Genomic DNA, 23276 nt, shown 5'->3' on the forward strand with positions numbered 1-23276 from the left:
CAAAGATCTATATAGGAATGAAATGGAAAAAAAATACATATCCTCTTGAGAAATATCCTGTGAGGCAAAATTTTAATTACCTTTTTTCTCCTGTACATAAACAGCTTGGGCAGTAATAATACAAACCCGAGTAATCCTATGCTCTTCAATATTGTTCAGCTAATTTGATCATTTGCCCTGATTGCAAGACTAAAATTTTGAATTGAGGTTCATTAGAAATACTAACTATTAATCACTTTGATTTTTAAAATGATGAATGAAGTAGTTTTCTTCCCTTCTATAATTATGCCCTGAATAATTGGGTTAAATAAAAGTAAACAAAGTTAGGCTTTCTTAATTTATATGCTCACCATTTAAAAAAATGAACAATACTAGAAGCTTTTTTTTGAAACCAAACCTTTTGCTAATTATCTGAGGCAGATCTCTCCATCTCTCATCCAGATGCTCCAAATGTAGTTTCATCATTTTCACATCATCTTTGGAGGCCACTGAGAATAGGGATTCCTTTAGTTGCAATAGGTTGCTGTAGTTTGAGGCCTGGGATACAATTTCATTTTGCAGCCCCTGAGAAAAAACAGAATGGATTACAGATCTCATCCCAATAAGACTGACCAGGAAGGACCATGTGACACAGGTGGTTGCTATCCAAAGGCTTTGTGTTCTTGCAAAACGGAGGTCATTGAGACCAGGCTAAAAAGGGTTTTTATCCCTTGATTTAGAAAAGGATCCACTTAACCTCTAATACAACATTAAAAATACTTCTGGGGCTTCCCTGGTGGCGCAGTGGTTGAGAGTCCGCCTGCCGATGCAGGGGACACGGGTTCGTGCCCTGGTCTGGGAGGATCCCACATGCCGCAGAGCGGCTGGGCCCATGAGCCATGGCCACTGAGTCTGCGCGTCCGGAGCCTGTGTTCCGCAACAGGAGAGGTCACAACAGTGAGAGGCCCCCGTGCCGCCCAAAAAAAAAAAATTGCTTCTGAAACCTGAATTAGTTTCCCAGTGCCTGGGTTATATTAAGTTAGGCAAATTTAGAAGCTGTAGAATTTCTTTCAGAATAAAGAAACTGAGTAGGTGAAAAGAATCAAAGAAAAACTGTTGCTGAAGAAAAACACAGCATATCTAACAATGACAGAGGTACAATTCTAGGTACTGGGAACACAGTGTGTCTCTCTGTTTAGGGACTACATTAGGCCAAAGCAGGGAACTTAAAGGGTCTGCATTTTACTTTCTTGCAACAGAACTACTTATTTTTAAATCAGGCAATGAATCTCTTAGGTGATGTGAGTGGTGCATAAAAGCTGTGGTTCCTACCTAATAAGAGATAAAAGATAAGCACTATATAGATAGTTGTAGCACGGCACATAGTTGATGCTTGTCAAAATGTTTTCTTTCCCCTCCCTAGTGAGGCCACATGTGTGATACAAGCAAAATTGCTACAGGTATCAGAGGAAGGAGTACACAGCCTATGGACAACAGGAAAGACCTCAAAGCAGAACCAGGACTTACGCTGAGCAGGATGAAGACACAGGCCAGGAGGTGGGAATGTACAAGGAATGTTCAGACCATGGTAGGGAGGCAGCTTGGCTGACACAGTGCCTGGATGGGGGCCAATCTTGGTCTTCTAATTTGTATAGCACTGTTTTCCACACAGAGACATGTAGGAATACAGATGTATTTTGTTTATTTATTTATTTACTGCTTTACTTATTTATTTATGGCTGCTTTGAGTCTTTGTTGCTGCGTGTGAGCTTCCTCTAGTTGTGGCGAGCGGGGGCTACTCTTCGTTGCGGTGTGCGGGCTTCTCATCGCGATGGCTTCTCTTGTTGCAGAGCATGGGCTCTAGGTACGGGAGCTTCCACAGTTGTGGCTCACGGGCTCTAGAGCACAGGCTCAGTAGTTGTGGCACATGGGCTTAGTTGTTCCGCGGCATGTGGGATCTTCCTGGACCAGGGCTCGAACCTGTCTCCCCTGCATTGGCAGGCATATTCTTAACCACTGTGCCACCAGGGAAGTCCAGGAATACAGTTTTATATGGGCAGATATCTTTGTATCATATTTAAGAAAAGGAGCTATGACTTCCCTTCTTAGAACAACTCACATTGCATTTATAAGAAGATAAACACTGGATTGTGGACTGAGGATTGCCCTTTATCCTCAGGCAGGACAGTCACTGGAGGTTTCTGAGCAGGGACTTTTTGGGAGATTAATGCAGAACATTGGTGCTTAATAAACTAGAAAGGCAGGAGAACCAAGAGTGTGAGAAACCCTCAAAGTCAAGGTAGGAGAACATCTGAAGATGGGGGAATAGGATCAGATGCTACAGACATGCTCTGATGGAGTTTTTAGAGAAGCAATTATGAAAACTAAAAGAACTAGTTTCCTCTTAAACATTTTGTAAAAGGTGATGGGAGAAAGTTGGGGTGTAAATCTGTTACACAATAAATATCTTTTGTGAAGCAATACTGCCTGTTGAATTTTCTGGCACAGATCGCGTCGCTTAAAGCAAGTCATTAATCTCCAGAAATCAGTAACATTATCTGTAGTTTCAGTAATACTTAAAGATTATTTTAAGTATAAAAAGTTGGCTTCTTCAAGAATGTAATAAGCTAGAATTCTTTGTCTTTCTATCTTCTGCATTTGTGCTTATTCATTTTTTGCTGTCTTGCTTGAAAATAATCATTACTGTGACTTTTTTATTACCAAAAATTCATACAAATGCAAAAGTAGAAGAAATACAGCTATTACCCAACTTCAAAAATTGTTCACTGATGGTCAACCTTGTTTCATCTATGTTTCTACCCATTTCTCCTTCAACTCCCCTGCCAGATAATTTGCATTAAAGTGCCAGACATTATGTTACAGGATTTTCTAATACATCATGGAAACTGATCATCACAAAGTTCACCATGACTTTGTCTTTCAGGTCAGGGCTGCTCTTCTTTGCAGGATCATGAAACGAAAACAAGAAGTTAAGTTGCAGAAAAGGTTTCGTACTTGATTTTGTTTTACGATGCAACCATAACAAAGAGCATTTCATTTTCCTCTCACTTCCTTGAACTTGCCTGTACTAATTGAAGTTCATTCTCCACCTTGACTCTGTCTGCAGAAATGTTGGCTTCTGGGGAACTGGTTATAGCTTCACATCGCTCTAACCAAGTCAAAAAGGTAGACAGTTCTTTCTCTAGCCTACACAAAGCAGAGATAAGAAACAAATTCATGCAAAATTATCATACTTGAAAACTTTTCTGAAGTTGAGGGGTTCAACAGTAACCATTATAAATACCACAGTGTTTGTTGTATTTTTCTAGATGTGAAGGTGAAAAAACCACTCCTTTCATGTTTGTGTATGAACTTGCACATGTGTTTAGATGTGTGCAATGTGTAAAGTTACTCATACATCCCCTCCACAATCAGGGATCTTCGTCTTATAATGAAGATCAATGTCTTCCCATGGTAGGCACATGAGTTGATGAGTTTTACATGTGAGATGATCATTTCCCATCACTTAAAGCCCAGAATTTCCTATTTAGGAGTAGCTATTGAAACCCTGGCTGCCAACTGGAGAAGGAAGGCTGCTCACCTCTGCCAGTGGGCCAGCAGCTTCTCGAGCACAGTCTGTCTCTCCTTAGTCTGACTCAGCAAACGCTCATAGCTCTGCTTCAGGGCTGCAGCCTCCTGGATGGAGGAGTCTCTGTGAGACACCTTGTGGGCGCTGGCTGACAGGGCAGCCACCGTGCTGGTCAGTGATTCCAGGGCCTGACAGAGATCCTGATGTGAGAGCAAAAGAGTTCCATGAATGCACAGCATCAAGAAAGGGGACCTAAGTTTTTCTTTGAGACCCTTTATCACCAAACGTTTTCCCAAAGGCATAATAAACAGCAATGGTACTAACAAATGTCTCTGCCCATGATTTTCAGCAAGACATAGTGAAAGTGACAAGCAAGTTACTTCATGAATGCAGAAGTCAGAGGTGAGAATGGAGAGACCATTCCCCAAATAAGAATTTGTTGCTGTTTATCTGAATAATTACAACTTTCCCTTAAGGATTTAGATAATTGGTGAAAATTGTCATTCATGTTATACCAAATGTATTAAAAAAAAAAAACCTACTCCTAATTTATAAGAGCTACATGCAACATGCTGTAATTTTATTTAAAAAATATATGGGAAGTTATGGCTGACATAGTTGCCATCAGGAATCTATGATAAGAACAATTAGGGAAACTGAGAATGTGGCAGGCACTGTGTTATGTACATTACATATATTATCTCATTTAATCTTCATAAGAACCGGAAGAGGTATGTTCTTTCATTTGCCCCCATTTTACAGATCAGAAAATCAAGATAGAGAAAAATAACTTGCTTTAGGAAATCCAAATATTAGAAACATACAATATTATCCTCTCTGGTACTCAATTGTTAACTTAGTTGTCTATTAAAATAATTCTATCAAATCTAATTGTCCTACTTTTCCTCATTTGGGGGTTATTCTTTTAAAAATTACATAAGTAACACAATAATGCATTCTTATGATAAATATTCAAACAATATAAATTCCACTTCCTCTTCCACTTGTGCTTTTGTCAACTGTTTGCTATTACTGTGGCCCCTTTCTCTGTATTTGTGTATGCATGCACACATAATAGGGATTATATATATATATATTTTTTCTGGTTTATTAATTAACACACTCCTTTTGAGTATTTCTTTGTGCATGATTCTCTTGCTTTGCTGCTTCCTCTGAATTCTGCCAGAGGCATCTATTGCTTTGAAAAATATCTCACAGTGGTTACCAGTTCAGGGACCAGATCAAAAAAGCTAGTCATTGGGGAAAAGATCAGTGAGGACATAGTCTTTGCACATCTGAGTGTAGTGGGTTAGAGTCTGAAATCTGCTATGCAAATATATACATATTTTTCTTCACATTTAATTTTTTATAATGTTGGCAAGAGGTAACAGGGTTTATTAAAGCTATAATCTGAAAAAGTTATATGTTCTAATTATGAGAGAGAAATATATCTTAAATGACTATTCTTTAAAATACATTTTTAATGAAAACTTATTTGCACAGTTATATTTCTTGTGTTATATGAAGTGAATATGTTTGATCTATATTATTCCTCAAGTAACATACAATTTTTTTCAATTTTAACTCTAATAAAAATGTTTACTGTTTTCCTTTCAAGCAGGAATTTTCACACTTCTGAGTAGATAAATAAGAAGAAACGTTGAAACATGCTCTTACCATATGTTCTTGGAGAACTTTGTATGTTTCTGTAGCTGAAGAACATATTTTAATTGGATCAGCAAGTTTATCTTCAAATTCAGACACCATCTGCTGGATCTAAAACATTGGTAATATATAAAAATGATGATGGGGAAAACATACATCAAGGCAGAGAAGGTTATTGGGGAAACAGCATTCCTATCTTTTTTGGAAAACGTTCAGTGTGATGATAAAATATATTTTTTTAAAAACCCCAAATCAATGTGTTCCACTCTTTGAAAGGAATATAATTAAGACTTAATACCTATCTGAACACAATATATAATGGCATTTTTATATTCTCTGAAAAAAGGTTACATATAAATTACAAACTCAGTCATCACTGACAACTTGGTAAATAATTGGCATATTGTGTCTTTTCCTTATTCCATTATTTCTGGACAATTTATAAAATGCAATGTGAAATAGGTCACTTGAGCATACAAGGACCAATTGTTACCTTTTTAAGATTCTCTTCAAACTTTTGCTGCTGAGATAAATGTCCCAGGATTGTTCCTTCCAGACTCTGTGCTTGTTCTCGGAGTTCTTCCCAGTATCTTATTACCTGTGTTAACTTGGCTTTGATTCGAGCAGATTCTCCAGTGGTAATAAATTGAGCAAAAGACTGAGCTGCTTCTTCTAGTCCTGTAATGCTGCTCATCTTACTTTCTATTTCCTGAATCATGACCTAATATTTAAAACAAGAAAAATGACAATGGGGGCTGAGCAAGCCTGCCTTCCTGAAATGATATAATCATCTGCAGAGAGAGAAAATCAGCAGAATTTTTCCTTAACTGACATTTCAACATACTTGCACCATTAGAAAGCAGCTAGCTACAAACAAACACCACGCGTTTCCTGACCTCGTTTGGGGAGGACAGGTATGCAGACAATGTCTGAAAATACAAACTGGTGGTGGGCATGCTCGCTGGATGGAGAATAAGGAGAAAAGGCAACCCCTGCTCACAGTGAAGCAAGAACATGTCCCTGGAACTCTTACAGTCTCTCTTAAGGTACAGAGAATTCTCTGCTTATCCTGTGAGTCAAGAGTTTTGACCAACTGGTCTGAAAAGTAGTATGTTCCCAAACTCATAGGAATGCTAATATTGGCATTCATTTAATTTTCCTAAAATGAAGCTGAGTATTTCATTTTTACCAAACTAAAAGCTTTTCTGACTCTGCTCCTACCTAAACCCAGTCTTTTCATATTTATCACCTATACTTTATGCCAATGGTTTCCAAATTTGGAATACATTAGGGTCACCTGGCTGCAACCTCAGGGAGTCAGACTCACTAGGTCTCAGGCAGGGCCCACTTCACAGCTCTGACAACTTCCCAGGTGATGCACTGCTGCTGACCCAGAAAATCCACTTGGGGAACCACTGCTTTATTCACTAGCTGCAGACTCTACAGTAAGGAGCCTACAGATTATGATTTCCATTTGGGGCAGGAGGACATTTTACCTATTAGCCAACACAAGAAAAGTACTGAAAGTGGGCACATGCACGTGCATGTGCATGTGTTGGGGGGGCCTCTTATAAACAGAAGTTTATTTATTTATAAGAGAAGAAAAACTATCTCTGAGAAAAAGAGCCAAATCATTCAATTAAAATAAAGCCAAAAATTCAGACAAGTCTCAGTTTCAAATAATTTAAATAGAAAATACTGTTACCCTAGAAAAAATAAATGTGTGACTTCTGTCTAGATGAGACAACAGAGTCAGAAATAACTTCTGTTTAGATAAGACTCTTGGAAATAGCTGGCATCAGATTAGTGCCACGTACACATCAGTTGTTTTTATTTTTCATATTCATGACTATAGTGGTATATCTGATAGATATTTGTTGTTTGAGCATTAATACAATCTTTCTTTGTTTTGCTGTTTTTTAAGATGATTTTTTTGGAAAAATTACTCATAAATTCAACAAATGTATTTTGAGTTTTTTATGTGCTAATAGTTGTTCTAGGTGCTTCCAACACCTCAGTGAAACCATCTTAGTTAAGATGAAGGTTCTTAGTTCTTAGAGTAATATATGGCATTAACAAATTCATAGATGCAAACTATATAATTATATTGTTGGATTGTGGCAGAAGAAATTTCCAATCCATGAACAGAAGATGGAAGATGAACCCAGTGTATGTTCTTATCATTTGTGAGTTATCAATTAGGAATAAGAAATTAGTCAATTTGGAATAGCATGTAATAAAGAACAAAAATGGGCTTATAGGTAAATATCTTCACAACAACACTCAAATGCTTCATTAATTTTAATCCTAAGAGTTTGAAGTGAAAATACTATGACAAGTATTAACATATTTTGAATATTTCCTATAATGTAGTCTTCTGTTTGGAAATAGAAAGTGAACCTATGAGCCCCAACTCCACACTACAGTGTATTCAACTCTATCTTTGCTTATTTCTAGCAAATATATTTTTCCTGATACTCATATTCATTTTTAGATAGTTTTCAAAGTGCCATATTGGAATATTAAAATGTATTTCAGCCTGATGGCATGGAAATCCACAACTGAATGTTTATATACTTAAAAATAAAATACTTAATCATTTTGTTTCTTAAAAGCAATGTGATGATATTTGATCACTGATGTATTTCAGAAGTTCTGGAATTAAGGTTTAAGAAAATAGAAAAATGAATTAGAGAAAGGATAAACAAGTTAAATTGTGTAAGTCAAAAATTTTTGAAGGAAGAATGTTGAGACAAAACTATTTAGATGCGTTATTTTTTGTTTTCTTAGAATTAAATGGCAACTTTTAAAAACAGTTTTAAAGATTAAACATATTTCATTCTTTAATGGCTGGGCATCTGTTTTGCCTAGTATATCACACAAGACATAAGCTAGACTGCATACACCAGACTCCATGTATCCTTGACTGCAGAAGATGTGTGATAAGCAATCTGCACGGCTTGTAATCTTAGCTAAACAATATTGCATCCTCCCACTGTGCACATGGCAATGCCTTGTTCTGAGTCATAATGTGAAACATTCCCTCACCTTGGTATTTATTTTACTATATTTAGTCGAATGAAATGGCAAAGGGTTTTCCCACTCCAAAAAAATGAGCTGAGTTAGAAAAAGAAGCGGTTGAATTGTGAAAATGTGTTGTGTAAAAATAGCATAACAGAAAGACAAATGAACATTCAGAATTCATTTCTTTCAGCCCATTTTTTTCCTTAAGCTACTTGAATGAAATGGACGATGATAGTCTATGTACTTGGTTATTTTAGAACTGGAGGATAACATATCAGAGCATCTCAGTCCATGCCCCCAAGGGCATCATAAATGCCAGCAATTAGATTGATGGAATCTGATTACTTCACCTGAAGAAAGTAATTTCTTGAAACCCTCCTTGTGGTTGGTGAGGGTAAATGCCACCAATACTTGAGCTAGACATTTAGAATAGTTCTTAAAAATAAGGTTGTAGATGACGAACACATTTCATGGTGTACAAATCCATCAACAGGACACTCTAATGGGGTTAATTCAAAATCAAGGAAAAGAATAATGTAACCATAAAAACATTTTAATGATATTGCACACAATAATGACTTTGAATGCATAAGCCAGACAATATTAATACATAATTCCATCTATTAAGTGTTGCCCAGTATCAATCAAGACCTTTTAGCTCAGCATTTTGTGTGAATTTAATTTTAATAGAGTCACATAGCAATGATAGATTTGTTCTGGGGACAAATAGCATTTGATGAAATGTAAGAAAGGCACTCTTAAAATCTAGACATGGGGCTTCCCTGGTGGCGCAGTAGTTGAGAGTCCACCTGCCGATGCAGGGGACACGGGTTCGTGCCCCGGTCCGGGAAGATCCCACATGCCACCGAGTGGCTGGGCCCGTGAGCCATGGCCGCTGAGCCTGCGCGTCCGGAGCCTGTGCTCCACAATGGGAGAGGCCACAACAGTGAGAGGCCCACATACTGAAAAAAAAAAAAAAAGTCTAGACATGGATTATAAATGTAACTTGTGAGCAGGTCACCTTAATTTGGTTGATTTGTGTGTCCATGGCAGATGACGAAGTTTCCAAGTCACTGAGTTCTTTTTCTTTCTCAGTTATCCAGACGGACAGGGTCTCAAAATTAGTGCCAAAATGATTCCACTTGTTTTTCACCATTTCCATGGTTTTAATACTAAAATTAACCAAATTAAGTAAATAAAATGCAGTATCTTAATAGAGAAAAACAATACATTTTCCTTTAAATCACCAGGTGAAAAGATAGTGAAGACATCTGTGACCACATCAAAGCTGAAACTATTAGAACAGGGGGAAAAAATGCAGATTTGATCTGAGTTAGTCAGTCCTCAAGTATTCCTGTCTCCTCTGAGAATGAGGTAGCACTAAGCTATGTTATGGATGGAACTGTGCTTTGAACAAAATATTGCTGGGTCCAAAGGGTTTGAATCCAGGCATAACCTTGTTAAACTGTGCCCGTGAACAGTAGTTGCCAGAACTTATTTTAGTAAACTTCTCACCTTGATTCCAGTGCACACAGTTTTTTTTAACAGTCCTACTTTTGTCAGCATGGCCCTTTTGCTCTTAGAGGAGAGATACTGCAGTGATGCTTTATACTCAGAGATCTTTATAAAATACATCTTTATGAATCAAGATAAAGCCTGTAATCTGAATCCCATGCTGTCGCGCAGGAACTGTTTCTGTTATTAGAATGGAACCTGCAATCTATTATCTATAACAATTTCAGATATTCTTAGATGTCTGTATGACCTTGATTCTAAAAGACTTTATAAATTCTTGTACATGAGCACCCTAACTGCTTTTAGACAACTTGGGCTTATTTGTAATAAATCTAGTGAATAAAATTTCAATTATAGGTTCCCAGTTTGTATTAGTTATGCACATATAACCATGTGATAGTTATGCATATACAACCAGGTGATTATGGCTTTCAGTTTAGAAAAAGACTGGGAAACTAAGAGTATATCATTGAACTGTTAAGTCCTTGGGTTAAAAAAAAAAAAAAAGAAGGAATTTCCCTGTTTACCAAAAGGCACTTGAAGACATCAAGGAAAATACAATGGCATCACTGATTGTCAAATTCAATAATACTGCAGCCTCAAATGTATACCCTGGATGAGTCTATGCTCTCATCAGTACAGTTAATTCACGCTATATTATATTTCAATTTTTTAAATGAAATAAAGATTCAAGTGGATATTTCTAATGGAAGTAACTTCCTTTCTAATAAACTCTAAGTTTTACTATTTCTACCTTGATAGATAATATTTAAAGGTTTAAGTCACAATTTACTTTAAATAAATTATTTAATAAATTTTAAAGTTTAGACAAAGGTACAACATTAATTATAAGGTGTTAATAGTATTAAAAACAAATTTTACATTTTAAAACCCATCTAGAAATTATGTCCTATACCTTAAAAACAATACATGTTGGTGATTTGCCACTAAATAATCTTTAAAATAGAACCGTTCAGCCATATTATTTTGAGGAACATTGGTCATATGTTTATCCCCTCCAAATTTTTGTGTGTGTCTATCTTGTACATAACAGGATACCATAGGCCAAACTATTTTCTTTCTTTTTAGATATTTAAACACTAGATGTTTAAAAATAAAATATATTTTTGAAATTAATTTTTGGAAATAGTGTACAATCAGTGACAATTTGAATATTGAGGCACTGTAAGCAAGCTCTGTGAGCTTCTTGGAGTTGAAGATGCTTGGTCTATGCCATATGTATTTAGGCCTATAATCTACACAACCAAAAATCTACCCTTCCCTCTAACTGGTGACAGCAGAATAATACAGTAAAAAAATTATCTTAAATATTGGTTCTTTTTTTAGATTCCCTTCTCCAGTGTACAAAGGCCACTTAAATTTTATAGATATGGCTTTCTCATGAACAGAATCAGTTTACGATGCAAAACCCACATCACTTATATTTTTCTGCTCTGTTACAGATGTTGGATTCTCTATTGGTGATATTTTCTTTTGAATTGTAAGTTGCTTCCTCAAAACATGCTGAAATACACAGACACTTGGAGATTTTAAAAGAATGTTTTGAATACAATATACAGGAAAGAGTGTATGAAACTTTATCTCAGAGAAGAAAGTTTAGGACTTGTCAAGCACATACTCTTCTTCAAGTGTGTCTTCTAATTTTTTGACTTGCTCTTTGATTGACTTGGCCTGCCGCTGAAGCAGCTGCTTATTCTTGGGCCCAAGTGGGATCTCTGAAGCTTCCTTCACAAGATTCTCAGCCTGGACTGCAATACCTTCTGTTCGTTTAGAAAACTCCTAAAAAAAGATATTATAATTGTTAGAACAGCATCTTCTATTAAACTCTGCCCTCAAATAAACTGCACATACTGTCGTCTCCCCCAGAATAGATGGATAGATAAATAGATAGATTCAAACATATAAGAATATTGGCATATAATATTCTTAGCAATAAAACAGACATTTTTTCATTATGGCCAAAATAGACACTTTGTTGAATTATTTTCATTTTACATAAGTGAAACCACAACCAGACCTTCATAGTTGGAGAACTACTTTCATAGTTATCCAACAATTCTCAAGAAAATGTGTACTCCATTGTCTCCCGGTTTGGGTTTTTTGTTTAGAATTCTGAGCCACATTATAGTAATTAACTTGTCTACACATATGTTAGTTTATTACAGGCTAGTTGGGCAATGATCATTAGTGATTTTTTTTTCAGTCATAAAGATAACAGATTTCTAGGCCATTGAATATAAATACTTGTTTATTTAATTGAAGGATATCTTAGTCAACACAGAGTATCACTGATCTTTAAAAAAACATTTTGTTAACTAATTCTCTGAAAAGAGCTATAAACTGATCTTAATGCTGTTAAATCTTGTTTACTATATATCCATATACTACACGAGGGAAAGAAGATAAGTTTTGAACTACTCAGACCTGGACTAGGGTTCTGGATTTGCTAATTACTAGTTGTTCGTCTTTGGCAAATTACTTTTCAGGCTCTTTCACATAAAACACAGATAGTAACACTTTTCTCAAAAGATTACTGTTAACATTTCATTAGCAATTTCATTGTTAAGTGCCCAGCACTCTGGCATACCTATTATAACTTTTTTTTTTACTACCTTCACATAAAATTGAGGATAAAATGGTTTATAAATTTCACACACTGATTTTCAATAATAGTGAATCACCTTAATTCAAAAATTAATTTCATATATTTGAGGCACTTGGTAAATTTTAGTTATCTCAACTTTGTCAGGTAAATATATTGAATACTGAATTAGAAAAGGTAAACCCAGAGACAATCCTGAGTGGAAAAAAAGTAACTTAGGGTCTCATTTCTTCTCCTGGATTATATCAGAGGAGCTTCAAATTTTGATCATAAACTGCTCTCTCCTAAATAAGTAATGTAAATATTTTTTTAAAGTCATACTCCTGATAGCCACCTTTTCCTACAGAGCATCTCTCAAAATCATTACATAACGCCATATAAGATAGTTACTACATAATACTATTTCATCTTCATATTTGAAATATTTAACGTCCTCATAGAAAGATCAACATTACTTCAGAGAAGTACCCTGCAATTTGAAAGAATCAAAATGAGTAAGTACATCTTCCTTATGGTAGAGAGATTTATAATATCCTAAAATACAGTATGTACTAATGTCACAACATTAAATTCTGTGGTTAGAAGCATCTACTATCACTATATGTGAACTTACTGCCATTGTAGATTCAATTGTGAAATCTGTGAATCACCACAGAACCCCATGAATATAATAAGAAGCATAAAAGTGTTTTTTCCCCCTAGTGTTTCCCTGAACCCAGGAAAACACATGGAGAAAGCAGAGTTATGTTTGAAATGCTTATATACATTCAATCTAAGAGCCTTTTGTGGGAGCTACGTATGGGGAAAGCACAATGCAGAGGAATCCGAAGAACAGAATGACGTTGATAAAAATCGAATTAAACAAAACTAGAATAATGTTGTAAGGCTTTATCTCTATGGCCTAAGAAGACATATGAGTGGCAGCATGGTGCAGCAGGAAAGAATGGACTCTGGCGTCAGATAGGTCTAGAGTTGAAACTTGGCTCTGACCTTCACACACAAACTAGCTGTGGGACATTGAGTCACACCACTCATTGAATTTTCATCTCATCAGTAAAGCCATCCTGTGAAGATTAAACATGATATTGCTATAAACACACACTGGCAGTCAGAAAGCCCTCAAGTTCCTCAGCACAAGCACTCAAGGGTTACAGCAGACGTGAAGGCTATTAACAATGTCAAGTAAGCAGAGAAACAGAGAACAATTATTCCAGATGACATATGCTTGTGCAGCAGTGTATATCAACAATTAGTAAAGTAACTCAGTTTTTTAATGAAAATATAATATGGTGGGCTCCCCTGGTGGCTACAGTGGTTGAGAGTCCACCTGCCGATGCAGGGGACACGGGTTCATGCCCCGGTCTGGGAAGATCCCACATGCCACGGAGCGGCTGGGCCCGTGAGCCATGGCCGCTGAGCCTGCGCGTCCGGAGCCTGTGCTCCGCAATGGGAGGGGCCACAACAGTGAGAGGCCCGCGTACCACAAAAAAAAAAAAAAAGAAAAAGAAAATATAATATGGTGGCTGAGGTTATGAGCTCTAGACTCAGACCTCTTGGGTTTGCATCCCAACCTCACCAGTTAGTAATCCTGAGATCTTGGATAAATTCAGTAACAACTTTGTACCTTATATTTCCTCATTTATACCACATGATTAATAATGGTACCTATCTCTAAGGATTATTTTGATGATTAAAGAAGATGATAAACATCAAATGATTAGATCAGCAAATAGTGTATGTTCAATAATTGTTAGTTCACATCATTAAATCAGTCCCAAAGTATGCAAGGTTATTTATTGGCTGAGGAGAATGTTAGAAATAAGACAAAAAGATCACATTTGTTTCATCTATAGCTGGCAAACCAATTCAAAGGAGTTAGAGCCGCAGGGTATCAGAAACTCTGGATGGAACCCAGGAGGAACACCCATGTGATAATTCACACAATATATGTGTTTGTATTTATAAAAGACACCTGATATATATTAATAGGTAAAATAATTAAAATTAAAAATAAAAAATAATTTTCTATTTAAATGGCTGATGAAAATCATACAGAATTGAAAGATTCTGTGGCCTTATAAAACTTCAAACTCCTCAGTGAGTTAATAACAGGAGAAATAGTGACAAATTTACAGTACAAGAGACACAGAAGCCTTTTACTGGTGAGAAAACAGAAGCACAGGGGTTTCCTCGCTAAAGGTTATGAAAGGATGGATGTAAGAATGTTCTTTCTTATACATTGACAAACACATTTCTACACTAATTCAGTCTTTCTATAAACCCAAAACACATGCAATAGGAACCAAAGGGGCCTGTACAACTCCTCTAAATGAGTCGCACAAATTTACTGGTCTGCTCTGAGTGTCCAAGGTGTTTGAGCTTACAGGGTTGAGCTTAACAAGCACATCTACTAAATATTATCTCTTGGATGTCCCACTGGACATCGAACTCAATATGTTCAAAACGCAGTCGTTCACCTTCCCCCACTAACAGCTACTCCAATTTCTTGTCTCGCTCCCATTGTCTCCGTCAGGCTCAGAACCTTGGGTATCATGCTTTTTTCCTTCACTTTGTCTCTTTTACATCTGTCCCAATATCTCCATTGCCATCCCCATTACCCTAATTCATGTACGCATGCAATAACTTTACAACTAGAACCCATGACTCCAGACTTCTATGCTTCCAATGTTCTACACCTGCTTAAAAACTCATCTCCCTAAAGGACAGCTCTGCTCATGTGACTCTCCTTCTTACAAACCTCTAATGGTTCCACGTAGCCTAGAGAGTAACGCTTTAGGCCTTCAAGAGTCTTTGTGATGCGGCCCAACTTTCCTTTACAACTTCACTCCCCTTTTCTGCTTTATAGCAGAGAATCCCCATTTCTCACACTTTTATACTTCATGGCATTTCCCATTACAGGAATGCTGGTTTTCTGCCCCAAACTCTGCTTTTCTATGTCTTACCTGCCCTTCAAGTTTCAGTTCAAAATATCACTGACTTCAGAAAGATGTTTTAGAAATTTATCCATCTATTAGGAAACTATTTCCCACTTTAATGAAAACATCTTGATGTTTCAATCTTATTTATATTTTCATTCCCCAGAGCAACTTGACCAATGTGTTGAAGAGTGAATCATAAGTAAACAATAAAAATTGATTAAATAATTATAATAAGTAATGAAATGAAACACAGTTTTTCTTGGGAATAATGGGTACCAAGGGACTATGTGGTTTTGCCAATATACCTTTGTTTGTTCCAATTCTGAAGATAAGCTTTCCAAACTGCTAAAACTCAAGAAGCGCTCGTGGCTGGAACCTGTTTGAAAAAGGTATCTGACCACTGTCTCTTTGTTTGTTTCAAATCTCTCCCATTTTCTTAATGTGACCTAAATTAGAAAAAATAAATAACATATGATGTTATGAATTACCAGAATGTATCACAAAATATTGTCACATTTCCATTCATTTGTCAGGCTATTAACTTCCAGTTAACTCTGAGTTCAAATGTCAAACAATTACACAGAATAAAAATGATTTTAATGTCTTCTATAAGAATTCCCCTTTTGAGTCTCAATTCATCTACCAAAAGAGGATGTATGGCCTAAGAGTCTGAGTTTTTTTAATCTGCTATAAAGTCCTATGAATCTTAGGATATTACTTAACTATAGATAAGGGACAAAAGAAAGAAACCCTCCCAATGTCTCTCAAAAAAAAAAAAGAAAGGATGAAAGAGAGAGAAGGAAGTGCAGCAGGCAGTGAGCAGGGGGAAAAAAATATACAAGAACTTTTTTAAGTTAATGTGTTAAGGACACAATAAACCATAAAGGTGTGACTGCTGGACTGTCCAGAAAAGTGAAATAATCCAACATAAATTTCTGGATTCAGACAAGTGTGGATTAAAATCCTGGGTTTACAATTGATCATTGCTCTGTGATTTCAGGGAAAATCCTCTAACTCTTTGTTTTTAAGCATCCACACTTGGAAAATGTGCTAATTACAGTATCTATCTCACAAGGCTGATGCTGTGATTAAAAGAGATAACTCGTGTAAGTGTTTAATGGAATGCGGGCGCCTCAGAGGCGGGAACAATAAACCTTTGCTCCCGCTAGTAGGAGACGTGTAACCTGTGAACCGGAAGTTAATATAGCCCATGACATAACTTCCAGTCTCCTACCTGGATGCGGCGCTCCTGCTTCTCCCGGTTGTGCTCCATGTTGTCCAGGGTGCTCTCTAGCTTCTGCAGCTCCTCTGGGACTCGGCCAGGCAGCCCACCTTCTCCCTGCCGAGCCTGTGCGATCTGCTGCTGCACGTCCCTCTTCTTTGCATTGATCCTCTTTGTCTTTTGCTGGAAGCATTTGTTCAACAGATGGATAGAAATGTTAACTCTCTAAGCACCCAGGCAGGGACATAAACACCCACACTTTAATAGTTACGGAAAGGTACAATCTCCCGCAGCAGGGGGCCAAACTGCATTTTAAACAGGATGAGTAATTAAGATGGTAATGAAGGCTCTATAGTAATCAAAGATGGGCATTATTTATAAATATTTTATGGTTTTTAATGGGAAACAGCATAATTAATTTGGCCAGAGTGTTTTAATTATGTGCTAATTTAGATAACATTTAATATTTCGTGCAATACTATAGATGGAATTTGGCAGAACTATTCATTTGACATAATTCTCCTTAAAGAACTATATTCTGCCTAAAAACACAAAGTCCCAACTCCAATTTTTTAAAATTATCCATGCTGTAAAAATGCTAATATGAAGAGATTTAATTCCAGGGTATATTCAGAATGATTAATAGTCTGAGATATTTGGGGAAAGTTATGTTTTAAAGTAAACTTTTTATTGAAGTATAATGTACAAACAGAATGGTAAACAAATCTCAAAATACAGCTTATGAATTTTCACAAAGTAAACACACCCATATAGCCAAGCACCTGGTCCAAGAAATGTGAAGAGTTTTTAAATATTAATGTCAATATCTATAATCTCATATTTCTCTGATTTAAAGTAAACTGAAATCCAAACAAACTTTTACAGTGATTGAGAACAATATAACACTAAGCGTTATTTTCTTTTGGACTCACAGCCTTTCTATAATTATTAAGTAAATCTATAAAGCCTAAAGGCTGCTCTTTTACATATACTTTTTTTTTTTTTTTTTTTTTTTTTGTGGCACGCGGGCTTCTCACCGCTGAGGCCTCTCCCTTTGTGGAGCACAGGCTCCGGACGCGCCGGCTCAGCGGCCATGGCTCACGGGCCCAGCCACTCCGCGGCATGTGGGAGCTTCCCGGACCAGGGCACGAACCCGCGTCCCCTGCCTCGGCAGGCGGACTCCCAACCATTGCGCCACCAGGGAAACCCCCTACATATACTTTTAATGCAACTTCCATTTTGATATATGATTACATATAAAATTAGCTAACATTTTCTTATATATTAAGTTAGCTAAAATTCTGTCATTAGATTAATTTGAAAGTCATACTTCCACTTATGTTGAGTTTGACAAGTAAAGCTGATTAAAATTGTTAATTATCAATATATGTACCAGAATTTCTTTAGTTCTGGTTCTAATCCTTTGTAGGAGCACACTCTTCAGAAAAGACTGGTACTTCATGTTAATTTATAATTTCCCAAACCAGGGTGTATTCAAACTTGTAAATTGAAGAGCAAAGATTGCAACATAATAAAAGAATAGCGATCTCAAATATGAAGTAGTTTGTTTATGCTCTCCTTCTCTGTTATGAAAAGGACCATTTAGCAATTTAGCAAAGGACAATTTTATGAAGGTTTTCATAGCAAAATCAACTTTTCTTCCACAATGTTCCTCAAACTTTTTGGTACCATCAAATCTCTCTGGCTGAGAATTTATCTTGCAAGATGTTCTAAAATATTTAATGTTTAATAGAACGAACAGAAGTGCCAAGTTTTTTTTAACTATTCATCTGAGTTGCCTCCCAAGCTCCCCATCTTCCCCCCTCCAGTCAGTGGATAGACTTACTCTCCATCTCTCTGGCTCTCAGTAACTAAACAACTTTGCATAAATGCACTGAAGTAAACAGGCATTCTACCTGGTGATGAAAGAGTAGTTGCTGTGCTTCAAACAAATTTTCAGTGTCCAAGATCTTCTCAGCTTCTTCCTGGACTTCCTTAGAGCCAGTCATTAACTCTTCAAGGGAACTTTTGACTATTTCTTTGTACTGGACACAGTCTCCAAAGTTGCTTAACATCTTTTCAACCTAGATTTTCATGAAAAATCAATCGATCAAACTGTTAGATTAGGGACATCTAATTTTTCTATAGAGAATTTCAGATCTTTCAGAATCAGGGAACTTTGTCATCCAAGTGATCATTTTTCCATGCTAGTTTATAAATGATTTCAAGAAATCCTGATAACTATTTATTATACTTTACATTCTTACATTATCTTCCCATGTACAAACTCATCAGATTCGTAAGACAACCTGGTCAGTAAAAGTATTCTTTCAAGGGTAGATGTGGCCCTACTAGAAATGGAGTAGATGGGTTTGTATAATCTACAAAGGACTATAAACATTGAAATGTATATCAAGTTTAAAATGAGTAGATCTTGCCTGAAAGAGACTTTACTGGCCTGCTGACTCAACATGAATATTTTATTATTACTAGCTATCAGTTATTTACTCTGTTCCAGGCACTGTACTAAGTGCTTTACAAACATCATTGCATTCAATTCTTGACATCACCTTTTGGGGTAAGTATTTTTATCCCTGTTTTACAAGTACATAAATCAAGGTCCAGAGATGTTAAATGACAAGCTCATGGTTACGTAGGAAATGGGGTATCAGAGTTAAGCTCTAGAACTGGGCTCGTTTGACTCTCAAGCCTGGTTTGTTAACCTTAAACTGACCATGAAAGAATGCTTTTAGTAAGAGTCAAAGCGTGGATCTATAAGCTTCGTACTTTAAATATAGATAGTTAACCTGAACTAACATCCAATAACGTCACAGACCATAAAGCAAACATCCTGCTCATCTTCCCCACCAATCTTCATATACATAAGTATCTGAGCTATTCTGTTTAAACTACACATTCTTTATAAAATTACTTGTTAAACTGCAACCCAAAGGAACCTTCCAGATTCTTCACCCCGAGTTGTCCATTTAGAGGATGAGTAAATGCTTTACCTCTGACAACAAAGTCCCAAGAGCCTTGAAGGAACTAGATAATTTTGCCAGCTCATCTCCTTGCTTTTGGGCTTCATTCTCAGAAGAAACTTCAATCAAAACTTTAAGCCTGGATTTCAGCCAGCTGAGAGTCTCGCCTTTTTTGGTAACACCATTTCTGATCTCCTGGAATGAAAGAACACCTTTGATGAACAAAATACAACTGTGAATCATAACTTTCCAGCAAGAAAGTACTCAACCTAAGAAGGTTTGTAAGGTGGAGGTAGGAGAGCCAGGCATTCATTCACCAAGAGAATGCCTGCTTATTTCACTTTTTGTTCACATCTTTAACAAAGTCTACAAGTGGTAGAAAGAAATGTTTCCCCAACTCCAATACCCAATGTGTAAAATCAGTACTCTCTGTGCCAAAAAATTACCTCCATAATTAGATGTCTATGTATTTCCTTGATCACAAGAAAGATGCTTCTAAAAGTACTGTAGAAGAATACGTGAAATTGGGAATTATATACTTTGTCACCTTATTTTCTGTGAGCTGGAAGGAACGTAGTATTTTTTTGAAGAAAAAAAAAGAAAGAGTCCTTTTTTAAATTAGTGGATTTCTCTTGTTGAAGAATTTACTTGTTGAATATTATAATAGATGCCCTAAAGATTTATTTTAACTTCATTAACTCATATTTTATGCCTCATTTTGTTTAGTTTCTGGAAGTCAATACCCCAGACTGTAAGAAGCACAAACAGGAACTCAGCTGTAATCCAGGAAGGGAGAGTTGACTGGCCAAGACGATGCCAGAAAGACTCCGGACCGCAGCCCTCGTAGGTCTAGGGACCAGGGCAATGGTGACTGGGGCAGCCTCTCCCTCCTACACCAGCTCTGGGTAGATGAGAGCTGTGGGCCTCCAAGTGCTACAAGAGGGTCTTACAGGGCAAAGGCATATGGAGGAAAATGGTTGGTTTTAGAAGCAAGTGATTTCTTCATTCTAAGATGTGAATTTTTTTGGTACTATAACAGCAACCAATAGCAAATATAAATATGCTCCTACAGGTGTAGGATGATATCATTGAGTACCTTTAGCATTTAAAGGGATTATAAATTTAACAGGAAAAAAATGGAAATCGGAGGATAGGAATAGAAAGGAAATAAATTCTCATTAACAGCAACTCTGTGACTTGCAAGGGTGTAAAATGCTGAAAGATAAAGAATGTTCACCATAGCATGTGTCTACAAAATTAAGAGCCAAGCCAAGAGGGAGAGGATTGCTGTGTGCCAGCCATAGAATGCAAACTGGGTTCAGGTCTGAGGTTCTGTTGCCCTGGCTGGGCTTATCAGGCAGTACTCATGCTCACAGAGACTGATCCAATCCAGGCTGAAAGTGACATAGAAATGATGCTTAGAGACCTTGCCCAATTCCCTCATTTTCCATACCTGGCTTTTGAGTAGCTGAAAATGTATAAAAACCTATAGGGTTCTTGTTTTCTATGACAGTTCTTAAATCTCTGCTGTGTTGTACACCCATTCATGTAATTTTCCTCTCAGGATTCCCCATTAGCTAAAGATGCATTAGAGGCACCACTGAGCATGACTAAATCTCAAAGCTAACATGATTCCATAGAAAAAAAAAAAAAACCCTGCAGTTCTCCACAGTACCAGGAGAAAACTTATTTTAAGACAATTTTCAGGAAGTTAATTTTTTTATAGAAAGAAAACATCAGTTAGACAGTTATCATTATTATTTTATTCATGGATATTTTCTAATAACAAAAAAATGGCCCAGAACTTACCTCTACAGCACATTTAACCTCTCCACTGTTGGCAGTATCAATGGCCTTGTTCTTAATCCCCTTCAACTGAGTCTCCTTTGCAGATATCCAAGAGGAGAACTCAGAGATTCTGAAATAACACAGGTATTGACTTATTAAAGGGAGAAAATATCCCCATGGTTAGAATACATTTTCTATTTTGAAGTTATTTATGGAAATTTAACAATCAACTGATTAGAAAATTGGTTAACAGATTTCATTCGACTGATTAGCAAACTGATTAACAAATTTCCCGGCAACGGTTCCTGTGCTCAGGCACTTGAAGGAAAGAGAAGGCAGAGCGGATGGGGCTCGGCGGCGGAGGAGGATGTGTCCTAGAGCCTGGGCACCTGCGAGTGAGGAAGGTACCACCTGAAGTCTGGCCTTACGTGTCTCCACCTGAGTGAGACAGAAACCCAAAGAGGCAGATGTCCCTTTTGGGGGATGTGAGGAAATCGGGGAGAAAGGGATTGCCTAATTCTGCTTCAAAGAGACAACATCTGGATCACTTGGAAGTAAAGTGCTTCACCCTGTTTCTGACTGAAACTCATTCTTTAAATTAAATGAGGCATTTCTAGAGCATGAACACGACTGTACCATCTGATTATCTTTCTTGCGTGAGATGAAACATACATCATGGCTTGTTTTGCAAAGATGCCTGAATTAACAGAATTAGGAAAGACTACATCCTTCTCTGGGAACAACCCCAAGACTACCTGCTGGTGTAGTCCTTCCACTTGTCTGGGTCTTCCACCAGCTTCGTGTAGGTGCTGTCAATGGCAGCTCTGAGCTCCTTGAGGGTCACATGACAGCTCTCAGGTGTGTTCCGTACAGCGTCCCGGACTGGGAGTTTCAGACAGAGTTCTTCAATAAGCTGTAACCTTTTCTCACAGAGATGATGAGCACCCTTGTCACTGAAGAAGATCTAATGAGCAATAAACGTTTTTATAATCCCTGTGAGAATCCATGCAAGACTTTCAAATTTTCATAGCAGATACTCATCTAGTCTAGCAGTATAAAGTAATTAAGCTATTGAGTGTTTTCAGACCCACATGAAAGGATCAGCTCTATGCTTGAAGGAACATTGTGACTTTGAGACCCTGCACTCAGGGTGTGTGGGACGTACCCTGTGCTCTTTGATGATCTTTTCGCTGCCTTCCTGGGGCACCAGCTTGGTCTCTCGGTCCAGCTCAGCTCTGCATTCTTCTACAGAAGCTAAGAACATGTTCTTCTCCACCTCGATCTTCAGGTGAAGCAAATGATATGGAGCTTCTCCTTGAAGATCCTACATGCCATGGGACGATTCCGAAAAATAAGATACCATTTCTGTACATTTCCAACTGAAGTGGCAGAAAACCTGAAAGAGTCCCTTGAGGACCAATATGATTTAATCCTTATTGTCTTCATTGGGCTGCTGTGCTTTGTATTTTTCCAAGTACCAGGACCACAGAAAATCTTTTCAGCCTGCTGTTAGTTGTGTGTTTCCACAGTGATTATTCTGCCTAATTTTTACAATAGCCCCACACAGTATTAATGTTCCTGTTTTAAAGATTAGACCACTGAGGCTCAGGGTTAAGCAGAAAAACTAGATTTGAATCTAAATTTACATCACACACTGATTCCACATACCCTCTTCCTAGCATGTGTCCCTTTAAATTTTGTCAACAGCCCTGTGAGGTAGGAAGGACAGATACTATACTCACTACACAAGGGAAGGAACTCAAGGAAACATTATCAGTGAAAAAGCCAGGATTAAACAGCCCACAGCTCTGACCACCTGCCATGTCTTCTTTTCCTCAGAGCATACACTGAGAAAATGAGCAAGCCAGCACGCAAACAACGTGAAACTTTTTACATTCTTCTTTGATACAAACATAAGCTTCATCATTACCTTTAGTCCTACAATTTAATT

General features: G+C 37.2%; 1 protein-coding gene across 17 annotated transcripts in view; it reads right to left on the reverse strand.

Moving 5' to 3' along the window:
• SYNE1 (spectrin repeat containing nuclear envelope protein 1) overlaps positions 1-23276 on the reverse strand; it is a 466561-nt gene that overhangs the window by 283648 nt on the left and 159637 nt on the right. For all 17 annotated transcript variants that reach the window (XM_081251412.1, XM_081251411.1, XM_081251427.1 and 14 more), the window contains 14 exons: positions 22491-22649; positions 22081-22289; positions 21347-21455; positions 19568-19732; positions 18473-18640; positions 16569-16739; positions 15640-15780; positions 11412-11572; positions 9279-9429; positions 5727-5954; positions 5246-5344; positions 3581-3768; positions 3063-3186; positions 398-564 (listed from right to left, as the gene is read on the reverse strand). In XM_081251412.1, coding sequence (XP_081107538.1) covers positions 398-564; positions 3063-3186; positions 3581-3768; positions 5246-5344; positions 5727-5954; positions 9279-9429; positions 11412-11572; positions 15640-15780; positions 16569-16739; positions 18473-18640; positions 19568-19732; positions 21347-21455; positions 22081-22289; positions 22491-22649 — 2240 coding nt within the window. The remainder of the gene's footprint in view (positions 1-397; positions 565-3062; positions 3187-3580; positions 3769-5245; positions 5345-5726; positions 5955-9278; positions 9430-11411; positions 11573-15639; positions 15781-16568; positions 16740-18472; positions 18641-19567; positions 19733-21346; positions 21456-22080; positions 22290-22490; positions 22650-23276) is intronic.

Source organism: Mesoplodon bidens (assembly GCF_964165515.1).
Source record: "Mesoplodon bidens genome assembly, chromosome: 12".
NCBI lineage: Eukaryota > Metazoa > Chordata > Mammalia > Artiodactyla > Ziphiidae > Mesoplodon > Mesoplodon bidens.